The 12,500-nt window shown below is 44.8% G+C and overlaps 1 protein-coding gene across 3 annotated transcripts in view; it reads left to right on the top strand.

Moving 5' to 3' along the window:
• Positions 1-12,500, top strand: part of gramd1bb (GRAM domain containing 1Bb) — an 81,232-nt gene that overhangs the window by 62,014 nt on the left and 6,718 nt on the right. For 2 of the 3 annotated variants that reach the window (XM_076282533.1, XM_076282534.1), the window contains 12 exons: positions 4,372-4,456; positions 5,393-5,496; positions 5,716-5,811; positions 5,953-6,033; positions 6,182-6,297; positions 7,658-7,826; positions 8,148-8,340; positions 8,740-8,886; positions 9,179-9,297; positions 11,296-11,438; positions 11,733-11,836; positions 12,054-12,269. In XM_076282533.1, the coding sequence (XP_076138648.1) occupies positions 4,372-4,456; positions 5,393-5,496; positions 5,716-5,811; positions 5,953-6,033; positions 6,182-6,297; positions 7,658-7,826; positions 8,148-8,340; positions 8,740-8,886; positions 9,179-9,297; positions 11,296-11,438; positions 11,733-11,836; positions 12,054-12,269 (1,573 nt within the window). The remainder of the gene's footprint in view (positions 1-4,371; positions 4,457-5,392; positions 5,497-5,715; positions 5,812-5,952; positions 6,034-6,181; positions 6,298-7,657; positions 7,827-8,147; positions 8,341-8,739; positions 8,887-9,178; positions 9,298-11,295; positions 11,439-11,732; positions 11,837-12,053; positions 12,270-12,500) is intronic. The other variant, XM_076282535.1, reaches the window with a different exon arrangement.

Genomic DNA, 12,500 nt, shown 5'->3' with positions numbered 1-12,500 from the left:
GTACAGAGAAGGACTAAAAACCAGAAAAAGAGATAAACAGTGTTTGGGAGAGGTGCGGCTGTTGACTGTTGGAGGAGTGCTGCAGTACAAAAGAGCCACTGTGTGTGTGTGTGTGTGTGTGTGTGTGTGTGTGTGTGTGTGTGTGTGTGTGTATGTGTGTGTGTGTGGCAGATGAAAGGCAGTGAGGAGCAGCCGGTCAGTGAGGGCCCAAGAGCAGTGGCCCCTCCATGCAAACTAACACACACACACACATAGAGAGAGAGAGAGAGATACACACAAACACACACACACACACACACACACATAAATTAAATCAGAGAGAGAGAGAGAGAGAGAAAGAGAGACAAACAAACGCACACACATAGAGAGAGAGAGAGAGAGAGAGACACACACACAAACACACACACACACGCACACACATACACACACACAGAAGAATAACCCTAGTGTGGGGACATTCATTCTCTATGAGGAGGCTGTTGTGATTTCACACCCCCACCTCCCTCATTCCCCTGCTAACCCCGAAGACAAGACACACTTGGTTAGATTGGAGAATCTCTCCACGCAGTCCAAATGCCACCGTACTGGACCTCCGTGACCTCACTGCTGAATGCATATTAAGATAAAAGTGCTATTAAATGCTGATGAGGAAGCTGATGAGGAAGCCTGTGGAAAGGAATCAGACTTCCTTAGTCACACACCTACTGTATATGCATACCATGACATCCAGACAAGCACCTCATTACACACACACATACTCAAACACACACACACTCACACATACGCACACACACTTTGGTTGTCACTGTCACCATTTGCACAGGTGATGAGCAGCCCCACCCTTTGAGTGGCGGTGCCAGTCACCAGCGTCTCTCGGTGTTTGCTGAAGTGGTTAATGTATAACCCCTTCATCACGTCTCGTCCATGTCACAACGAGACATGTTTCGACCGCACTGACACAGGCACCTATTGTACTGAGTTAAAGAGGCCCTTCCTGAGCATGTTGCAATAAAGCCTCCTTTAGTCCCCCCTGAAGCCTTCCTCCAGTGATGAGGCAAGCATGTTGTTCCTTTGATCAAACAGGCTTTTCATGGAACATTAAAGCTGTGCAATTGCCGTGTTGAAAGTATGGTCTTTGCCATGTGCTTATTTGCCAGATGATAGATAAGTAGAAAGATAGATAGATACTAGTGATTGCATTCACATTGCATTTATTTATTTATAAAATGAGGAATAACATTCAAGCTGCATTGCAAAGGAGATCTTAGGTCATAAGAAATACTACTATCAGAGAAGGAGAGTGCAGATGTTAAAGTACTAGCTAAAATCTAGTTGAAGTCAGGGCTGTAGTGGAGGAAAAATGCAAGTAAACGCTGTTCGTCCACCACATTTCAGAAATAGAGTTTATCCACCTCTTATTAGAGTTTGTCCACCTCTAAAAACTTTTAACATTCAAAAATAACACTGTACAGTATTATCCACATTCACATGTATGTAGTACACTCATCAACACTGTAGGAAACATGTAATACCCCTGGTATTGTTCTAAACATTGGACAATAACCTCCACCATCATCAAACATGTTCTGAATGCCTTTTTTAAAAATCCAATACCGCATGGCACAGTTCACCGCGTGATCACAGAATTCATAGTTTACCCACGTCTTATTTTACCACTACAACCCTGGTTGAAGGAGATAGTGGTAGAGAGATAGAAGAAAGGAAGTGCCTGGTAAGTGTATGCTATGGTGTATTGGGGTGTTAGATGTGTTAGGAGAAAACAGACTCTCAGAAGAGTTGGGTCTTCAAGAGCTTCTTGAGGATAGTGATGGACACCCCCCCCTCCCTAACAACCCCCCCCCCCCGCTCTGGTAGTTGTTCCACCAATGGGGAACTACGAATGAAAATAGTCAGGATTGCCATGTTCACCATGCTGGGCAGTAACATAAGCCTTTATGAAAGCATTTCATATCCCGGCATACAGACTTCCTGACTTTGTGTTGTTGTTACTTTTCCTGAAATGCAGTGACCTTTGCTTGACCACGCTGTGGCCAAAAACTCCATTTGTTTGGTGTTATTGGTCTGCCATAAAGGCATACAATAACTTAATTAGTTTATGTGATATGCTGGCCAGCTGGTCTGTGTATCAATCTGCCATTGGGCTTTTCTGATGGGTGTACCGTGTATGGTTAAGGGTGTGGAGAAAATAGATAAGGCTTAGACTTAAACATAGCATAAACATTCTCACTGAACAAGTGGGTGTGTGAATCCAAAATCAATGGCTAGATAAAGAGGAGTTAAGTGATATCTGGATTGCCAAACAACTTTCTGGGGAAACACCACAGATGTTATTTTTCCCTCACGAAGCTTTTCCCCTCCTCCTGCCAAAGCGAGAATCATACAACCCTGACAAAAAGTCAGCCCACACAGAGTGGGGCGGAGAGAAGACCCCCAGGACTAAAGAACGTCAGGACATCCAAACTCTTCCAGCGCTCTGCATTCCTGACCTGGGAAGCATGTGGAGAGCGAGCCGTCTCAGGCACCGGAGGGTCGCACAGCGATGAAGGCACTTGTTTGTGTCGAGATGTGACTGAGGGTTTTTCCCCTACTCTCTCACCTCTGCGCTTGTAATTCATTCACCTCATCACCCTGTGGTGGGGGGCCAGGCTGTGTGCTGAACTGAACTGAAGGGCTCTGTGGAGGATCATACAACTCCCCAGCAGAAAGGAGAGAAAGAGAGTGAGAGAGAGAGAGAGAGAGAGAGAGAGACTGAGAGAGAGAAGCAGGCAAGGAAAAACAGACGCCTCAATAATAAAGGATCTGTCAGGAGGGGTTACTAAAGGGCATTGGCCGGACAACTCCTCTCCAGTGAGGGTGTGTGTGTGTGTGTGGGGGGGGGAGGGGGGTGGTGGTGAGAGAGAGAGAGAGAGAGAGAGGCAGGGATCATGAGGCTGCAGTCAGCAGGCTCCAACATTCAAACTGACAGTATCTGCTGTCTCAGACACACGCACAGCACAGAGCTCTGGGTCAGCAGTGGGAGGCTTCCACACATCCCTGTTCCGCAGCAGCAGCAGCAGCAGGGGCAGCTCAGCTCTTATCAGCCCCAGTGCAGTGGAGTAAGAAGAGGAAGAGGAGTAGAAGTGCTTCCTTGGGGCAATGGACCCACCACAGGACTCGCTATCGGACTGGGAGGCCCTGCTCGAGCTGGACGAAGCCCTGGCAGGGTGGCTTCCACAGGGTTCTGTGTGGAGCGAAGAGTGGCTCTGGACCACGTATCAAGAGGACCCTGCGGATCGGAACCAGCAGTTGTACGACGACGATGACGACGACATCCCAGCCGTGAGTTTGTTTGTGATGGGAGAAGGAGGAGGAAGAGGAGGGTGAACGGGAAGGAAGTGGGAAGAGTGCAGCTTCTATTTACTTCAGCTACTTATAGTTTAGGTATAGTCATATCAGTTATCATATGCAAAGAAAACGTCCAAATCTTGGTGTTTGTCAGGGCTATTATCAACCATCATGAAGTCATTGTTTGTGTTGCATGGTTACAGCACTTTGGCAACAGACAGTTGCAGTGTTAGTCATCTGCCTCTTACTTCCTCATCAGATGGATGTGTTTGGTTGAGGAAAACCACATTTTGATCTTCATTCTTGTTTACATATAACGTTACTATATATATGAATGTGGAGTATGGAATATGTATTTGCTGTTGTCTCTGGAATACATATTATGGCAATGTATCAAATACCCTTACAAAGCACATTGGGTAATACCCGGATATAAATGCAGTGGCACACCCATACTCTATGGGGAGGCCAGATGAGGGCCAGATCTGGGCCGACTTCAGTCCATACTGGGCTGCCATGTGCGAGCCGTTTTTAAATGGCATGTGTGCTGAATGGGGCTTTGGAATGTGGAGAACTGCATTGCTGATGTCCAGCAACATGCCAGGCACCTCTACGGGACCACATTTGTAGGGATCAAATTTGACCCTTGGGGGGATTTCCCCCCCATTTACCCTGGAGTTCATTTATTTATTCATTTGTTTGTTTGATTGTTTGTTTGTTCGCCTGCCTGTTGCCTGCCCTTGCTGTTTGCAGTCCACTCTGCCATTTGCTGCATGTACTAACGTTACCCAAGCAAGCCGGTCCGTTCCTCCTGAGGGGCTCACCACAGGTGGACAGACACTACATCTCCATTAGAACGCTTACAGCGGTGACTGTGTGCATGTGCGTACGTGTGCCTGAGAGATTACGGCCGAAACGGTCAAAAGAGGGCAGTAGGGATGGTGTCCAGTGTGGACCAGGTCAGATATATATATATATATATTTGCCTGTCCTGTTTCTCAGTACCTCTCTGTCCCTCTCTAACAGGTCTTGAGCCCTACGTATAAACAGCGTAATGAGGACTTCAGGAAGCTCTTCAAACAGCTGCCCGACACCGAGCGGCTCATCGTGGGTAAGGTGCCAGAGGGGCAGGAGCAAAGGCTGGGGAGAGGCTGATAGAGGGCCACTCTGTAAAATGTCTTAACTCATTGAGTGCCAGTGCCAAAAACGTAATATTACGTTTTTAGCTTTTTTTTTTTTAATTACGAAACTAGACACTCTAACACACCTTATATGTGATTTTGGGAACTCTGTGATTAATGGAAATGAAATATATGACGATCGAAAACTCATGAAAACGCACATTTCTGGACATTTTATCTGGACATTTTATCATAACTCGGTTGCCGCTTTGGGTCGAATCAGTGACTCATGCACGTCAGGTCAAAACCAGGCCATTTTTGTGGGTCTATCACTAGGTGGCAGTCTCGCCAGGTCTCGCTGATCACTTCCCGGAAAGTTTACACAAGTAAGTAACAGGCAACACTTCATATTTCATGAAAGATGTTATATCTCCATTTCTAGAAAAAACAGCGATTTTGATGAAAACTATCCACTGTTTAGCTTGGGATTTCTCAGGAACAGAGGCGTGTAGAAATATACGGTTTGCACCCACCGAGAGCTTAAAGTCTCACCTTTTAAACGAGCCATTGTATGTGTTCATAGCTGTAACACAGAATATGCTGTGGCTGTACAAAAATCATCAACAATGGTCTAGATTGCTGGCACTCTAGGACAAAGCTCCCGAAAACAGCTTGGCATTCAATGAGTTAACTATGCTGCCTGAATTAGTAAATTTCCACTCCTAAGAAAGATGTCTAAACTTTGCTGCTTGAGTTAACTTATCTATACACTCAATGTCTTACATTGTAGAAATGTGTTGATAATTATTCACAGGCAACGGTGAATTTAGTGAATTTATAATTGTCTCTCTCTCTCTCTCTCTCTCTCTGTCTCTCTCTCTCTCTCTCTCTCTTTCTATGTCTGGATGTGTGTGTGTGTCTTGTAGACTACTCCTGTGCTCTGCAGCGTGACATTCTGCTGCAGGGTCGACTCTACCTCTCGGAAAACTGGATCTGTTTCTATAGTAACATCTTTCGCTGGGAGACACTGGTACGGCTTCTCACGACCCTTATCTCCGTGTCTTAACCTTGTCTACTCTACAAGACATGTCTAATGTCAAATGTCAAACAACAGATGAACCACAGGTTTTATTTACTTTCCAAGTGTGTAGTATTGTGTGTAACCATGTGTGTGTGTGTGTGTATATATATGTGTGTGTGTGTGTGTGTGTGTGTGTGTGTGTGTGTGTGTGTGTGTGTGTGTGTGTAGCTGACAGTGCGTCTTAAGGACGTTTGCTCCATGACAAAGGAGAAGACGGCGCGTTTGATCCCCAATGCCGTTCAGGTGTGCACGGACACTGAGAAGGTAAGGCTCCTCTGTGCGTCCCTGTCGTGATGCCGACCATTTCTCCACAGTGACATACCTGCCTTCAGTGCACTACGCACTTCTGTACTCTGGGTTCCCCCTCCTCTCCCCCCGCCTGACCTCCATCTTTGTCGTCCGCAGCACTTTTTCACCTCGTTTGGGGCACGGGACAGGACCTACATGATGATGTTCAGGCTCTGGCAGAATGCCCTGCTGGAGAAGGTGAGAGAACAGCGACTCCCAAGAGCAGACTAAAGGAGTTTTATGAAGTCAGAGTTTTGTCAGTTGAAATAAGTCATATTAATGTTAATGGAGACTTTGGTGGCTTGAAACTTCATTTAAATGGTCACTCTATGTCTCCTCCTTGTAGCCCCTCTGTCCCAAAGAGCTGTGGCACTTTGTCCATCAGTGCTATGGCAACGAGCTTGGCCTCACCAGTGATGATGAGGACTACGTTCCCCCTGACAACGACTTCAACACCATGGGGTGAGACATCTACAGTAGCAACACAGCTGTGCTACAGTAATTTTATGACTGTGTAACAGGAAGTTCTCATGATGATAATAATAGTTTCCTCTTGCCTTATAGAGAATCGCATCAGATAAAGTTCCTTGTATTCACACTTTCAGAAACATACCACCCAAACACACACACACACACACACACACACACACACACACACACACACACACAGACACACCTGCACGCACACACACACGCACACACACACACACACACGCACACACACACACACACACACACACACACACACACACACACACACACACACACACACACACACACACACACACACACACACACACACACACACCATCACGCTGATTTGAAGTTGCCTATATAATAACTACCAGTGAGCCGCAGTCTCCGCAGCACTTCCCATTTTGACACTACAATAGACACGCAAAGTGCATCCAAATTCACCCATTCTTCTCTGTTGAACTACTGGAGAAGTACTCATAACACAGATATCACATGAAAGAGCCTTTTCTTAGCTTGTAAATGGTGCTAGTTAGCCGCTATTTGCTGTGATAAACTGTTCGTGAGAAAAAATAACTTACAATTTTCAAGAAATGTAGCCTAATCATTATTCTCTGTGCCCATCTCCACACTCAATCATCTCGGTGGAATATCTCACGAACTCCTCACGCAACACATGACAAACCATATATCAGAATAAAAATAGGCTTTAAACATTTCTTAAAACTGAGCTGTGCCTGCATTGCCCAGATATCTATAAATATTAATATCAGATAATATACAGCTCATGGTTAAGAGTTTGTGTGAATGTAGCCTTAATGATTTATTTTCACAAAATGTTAAGCATGAATGTATTTAAGTTTCTTAAAACTGAACTGTGCTTAAATTGGTCAATGCATGATTTCATAACCAGCCGTATAGAAAATAAATCTTAAATATAGCCTAGATATCTGCAAATATTAAAATTAGATGATGTAGGCTACACAGTATAGTTAGATCAAGTTGGATAGCTCCCGAACTCAGGCCAAAGGATTATCTTAGAGGAGCCACACCACTTTTATGACACTATGGCATGTGCATGGAGGACAGGCCAATTTTGAGTTCTGTCCAACATTGGTGGTAGGTTTAGAGAAAAATTCAGCACACATTAATCGTATCGCAATAATGCTGATAACCGTAATCATTTATGTTATTATATACACAATATCACATTTTCATACCGTATCTCTAGTGGCTGGTGAAAAAGTTGGGTGGCTGGTAGATTGGAATCCACCAGCCACAGTGGACAAAATATTTCCATCCCTGAAACACACACAGATGATTTATGCCCTTCTGTGATGGCCTACAGGTATTGTGAGGAGATCCCAGCCGAGGAGAACGAGATCAGCAATGACAACTCATCCAAGAGCAGCGGAGAGGCCAAGGCCGACGGCAGCCCCTTACCTACGCACAAGAAGTCCCTCTCCAACAGTGCCCTCCACCCCTCCAACACCAGCAGCAACGAGGCAGCCCTCTCAGTGAGTTCAGCCCTCAACCCACCAACACCTCAACAATAGCAGCCATTTTAGAGGAAAAAAGATGGCAGTTAGTCAGACCTGTACTGCAGAGTGACAAAAGTACTTACTCTTCTGAATTCCAAAAATATTCAAATGGATTGAAGTATTGAAGCATTGTAGAAACCATATCTACTTAACTCAATGTAAAGTATTGATAACTAAGAGAAATCATTCTTAAAGTATACTGTGAGTGTGTTTGGATTGCCTGTGCTCTATCCCTGCTTGTAAATGTGGTTATCTGGGCAGTGTTATAACTGCCGCCCCCTGTTGGCCTGTGTGCAGATCGACATGGCCCCCGAGGAGTACACGGACTGTCTGCCGGACGGAGAGCTGCTCGGAATCCCGGTGCTGGTCGGCGATAGGAGCGTCGGGGAGATGGGGGCTGCCGTGCCCGTGCCGTCGCCCTTGCTGGACTTCAACGACAACGAGGACCTCCCCACTGAGCTCAGCGACTCCTCGGAGACGCACGACGAAGGTACGTCTCACACACTGTTGGTTTACTATCAAATAACTACACATAGCTCTGCAGTCTTAGCCCATGTCCTACTACTTGTGTTCACATTCACTCACTCACGCACACACACACGCGTACACACACACACACACACACACACACACACACACACACACACACACACACACACACACACATATACATATGCACTGATCATACACACATACACACAAGTCTGTCACCAGATTTCAGTAATACAAACGCCCTTTGTTGGTAAGAATAAAACACAACGAAAAAGCTGATCTGTAATCAGTTTTATGTGACAGCACTTTAACTGCAAAACAATAGAACTAAGTAAGACAATAGTGTGTGTGTGTGTGTGTGTGTGTCCAAGTATGTGATACATTTGCATGTTCTCAGCAGGAGAAGTGCAGGCGTTCCACGATGACCTGAACGGCCGGCAGTACATTAACGAGGTGTACAATTTCAGCGTGGACAAGATGTACGACATCCTCTTCGCCGAGTCGCAGTTCATGAGTGACTGGATGGACCAGCGGCGTTTCACCGGTCAGTCCCAGCAGCTTTTAGTTTTTTTGCCCTGGGGTTGTTTATGCGCCGACCCACTGATTAGATCAGAGAGATTAGGTCTCATGAGCTCACGGGGTTGATTCCCATGATGCACCAAAACTCTGGACAGCTGAGTGGCTTTGGGATAAAAGCTTGAATAAATTGAATAATTGTTAAATGAAAATATTTGACTCATGTTTTGTTCATTCTGTCTTTCCTAACACACACACAAACACACACACACACACACACACACACACACACACACACACACACACACACACACTTGCAGACGTGGTGTATCACCCCTGGAGGAAAGAGGACGCTGGAAACCAGACAAGAGAGATCTTGTACACCATCTCCCTCTCCAACCCACTGGCCCCTAAGACAGCCACTGTTACAGAGACACAGGTAAAGGCCCTACACCCCCACACACAACCATCAACAGACAACATAGACGTACTCTCAAAAACACACACAGGTATGGCACTCTGTGTTGCATCACTGCATGCATTCATATACATATTCATATGCCCTTGTCTATGCATATTCATAGCATTACACATGAACATATACATTTTGGGTTCAAGGATTAAAGTTCTCCGTCGTAGGACGGATTTCCGTTAATTTGATTTTAGAAATGCCATATTTGAGATCGATGCAGATCTGATGAGAAAAAAATAGGGGGGGGACTATCACCTTTTCTTTTCCTTTTTTTTAAGGCAACTACAAATATTAGGTCCGATGAATTAATGTGTGTGATGGTAAATGTTTAAAGACCTAATAGTGTCTCAATCAGTGACCTCTCAAGAAGATACGTCAGCCATGAGTTTCGCTTTGTTTATGTTGTAGCTACACGCTTGTCTCATTGGCCTCGGGCATTTGCTTAAAAAAAAGAACACGTCTGGAGGACTAACAGTCTAAAAGTTGTTAGTATAGTGTAAAAGTATAGTGACACAATCGAGACAGCTGATGAGGTTGGCCAATCCGTTTAACTTTTTTGGATATGATACATTGTGAGCTCTATGTGCGAATTCGGAGAAGAGGCGTAGGCTGTGTTCTTTCCGTGCATCAATGTAGACAATTTCTTGCAAACTCTTGTCAGCGGAGGTCATTCATTTTGGTTGTCGCTATGACTTGAACAGATAGCCTGCTATGCCACCCGATGTGACCTATTATTATGACCGCCACGCAGCGAAGCGGTGGTTATATAGGTTTAGTCAGAATTTTTTTTTTCTTTCTTTTTCGCATGGCCAAATTTCCATCTAAGATTCCTGGGACACTGAAAGACCGGGGTACACGAAACTTGGTGGGCATGTAACCCCACATGGATAGCATGGAACCATCATTTTTCATTTTGATCTGTAGCCCCCCCGCTGGAGTGGACCCCCCGAAAGGAGGGTAGGGCAGACACAGTTTTCTGTGAATATCTCGAGAACCGTAGGGTTTAGGAGGACCAGCCAACCATGTCAACCCATTCCATAACAACTCATTTCATGTATAGCGCCACCTAGTTAAAAACAAAAAAGTAAAAATGAGCTGTTGTAATTGCAGGTATCTGTGACCTAACAGTCAAAACTGCACGAAATTGAAAGTGTAGGATCATTATGACACCCTCCGAATGCATGCCAAGTTTCATGAACTTTCATTCATGGGGGGCCATACAATACAATAATTTATGTGTACATTTAGTGACCGTACACCAACAGAGTTTTCTGTGAATATCTTGAGAACCGTAGGGCCTAGGCAACAAATGGAAATATGAATAATATCTCGAATGTTCTGATTCGTTACTTTGATGAGGAAATGGGAAGTCTTGCAAACTTGATTTTATAGATTTTACTTGGTGTTAAATTGCATATTAACAAGAAAAGAAAAAAATCTCCCCTTTAAACACTTTTGGCCTGAAGTAATTAAATAAGAGTGTGAAAAAAGTTCAGTCAAACTATTTTTTTTTTTCACTTTAATCCCTGTAATATAAGCATATACATATACATTATGTACATATATACATCTTTGGAAAATGGCTGCTGAGTGGCTATCGAATGTGTTGACGGTCATATTCAAAATTAAAAGACCACTGCGAATATGAGCGTCAACTCATTTCACTCAGCAACCGTAGAATCACATCAGAAAAATGTGCAGTGGTCTCTTAGTTAGTTCCAGAGCTGTATGTACTATACAATACATGTATGTGATACAGCATCACATGTGGTACTCTGCATTTACATTTACAGTTAACAGGTCTAATCTGCTCTCCAGGTATAAGACACAAACACCTTAGCAACATCTAAGCAATTCTAGGAAGTGCAGTCGGAAACGTCCTCATTTCCTTCCTGTTCTTCTATTGTTTGCCCTGCCCTTGACCCGCCCTGCTCTCCCTCCTGGGGGTCTTTCCTCCCCCCTCAGACCCTGTACAAGGCCAGTCATGAGAGTGAGTGCTACATCATCGACGCCGAGGTGATCACACACGACGTGCCGTACCACGACTACTTCTACACACTCAACCGTTACATGCTAACACGAGTGGCCAAGAACAAGTGTCGCCTGAGGTAAGATTCATTAGTAGACGTTATCTGAGAGGGGGAGTTTGTTAAGCACTCTGGTACTGTAGTTTTAGATTTGTTGTAACCAAAACGATATAAACATTGTTTATTCGCATCGTGACATAATTTCACTTTATGGAACCTCTCATTGACCATTAATAAACATTAATACATTTAAGGCAATGACAACCAAGCACCATTCTCTCTTATTGCATAAAGTTATCGTTTCAGCACTTTTTATCAGAACTGCATTAGGAAAATTTCATACTATTGACCGTCAAGTCTCTGCCATCTCCCCAGAGTGTCCACTGAGCTCCGCTATCGGAAGCAGCCCTGGGGTCTGGTGAAGGGCTTCATTGAGAAGAATTTCTGGAGTGGACTGGATGAGAACTTCCGCTCTCTTGGTAAACATCTCCACTGACCCTCTGTAACTTTTTCTATCTATGTTGAAAGCAGAGGCACAAAAACAAATGCTGACAGTGTGGCTATTCACAAGCCCTAAAGACATCAAAGAGTATTTATCAGTATCAGTAATCTGTTCCATTTCAGATCACTGACTGTGGTTACAATGTGTGTGTGTGTGTGTGTGTGTGTGTGTGTATGCCTGTGTGCACATCACAGAGCTGGAGTTGGCCAAGCTGGAGGACGTCATGCTGACGGAGCAGCAGGCTGTCTCCCATCGGCCCTCGCCCAAAGCCAAGGCGGTCAAGAACTCCACGCTACGACGCAGGAAGAGGCCTTTACAGCACCTCCGAAACCAGCACATCGAGGAGGCCCTGAGCCCCGTCACCACGCCGACCGACGAGGAGGTCATCCACTGCATCAAACACGTGGCAGGTCAGGAGGGGCAAACACACACACACAAACACACACACACACACACTCACACTCATAGCAGAATCTTGTTATGTAATGAGTTTTCGTGTTGTTAGAGTTTATGTTGTGTGGTGAATGTTTGTGTTGTTCTGCTATGCTGTGAGTGTTTGTGTTGTTAGAGTTTATGTTGTGTGGTGAATGTTTGTGTTGTTCTGCTATGCTGTGAGTGTTTGTGTTCTTAGAGTTTATGTT

The sequence above is a fragment of the Alosa pseudoharengus genome, unplaced genomic scaffold (genome assembly GCF_046254945.1).
Source record: "Alosa pseudoharengus isolate Yale_2024_CS ecotype anadromous, Long Island Sound unplaced genomic scaffold, YU_APseudo_1.1 YU_APseudo_1.1_scf_13, whole genome shotgun sequence".
Lineage (NCBI taxonomy): Eukaryota > Metazoa > Chordata > Actinopteri > Clupeiformes > Clupeidae > Alosa > Alosa pseudoharengus.
Note: the sequence above shows the minus strand (reverse complement) of the source record. Positions and strands in the feature narration are given on the sequence as shown.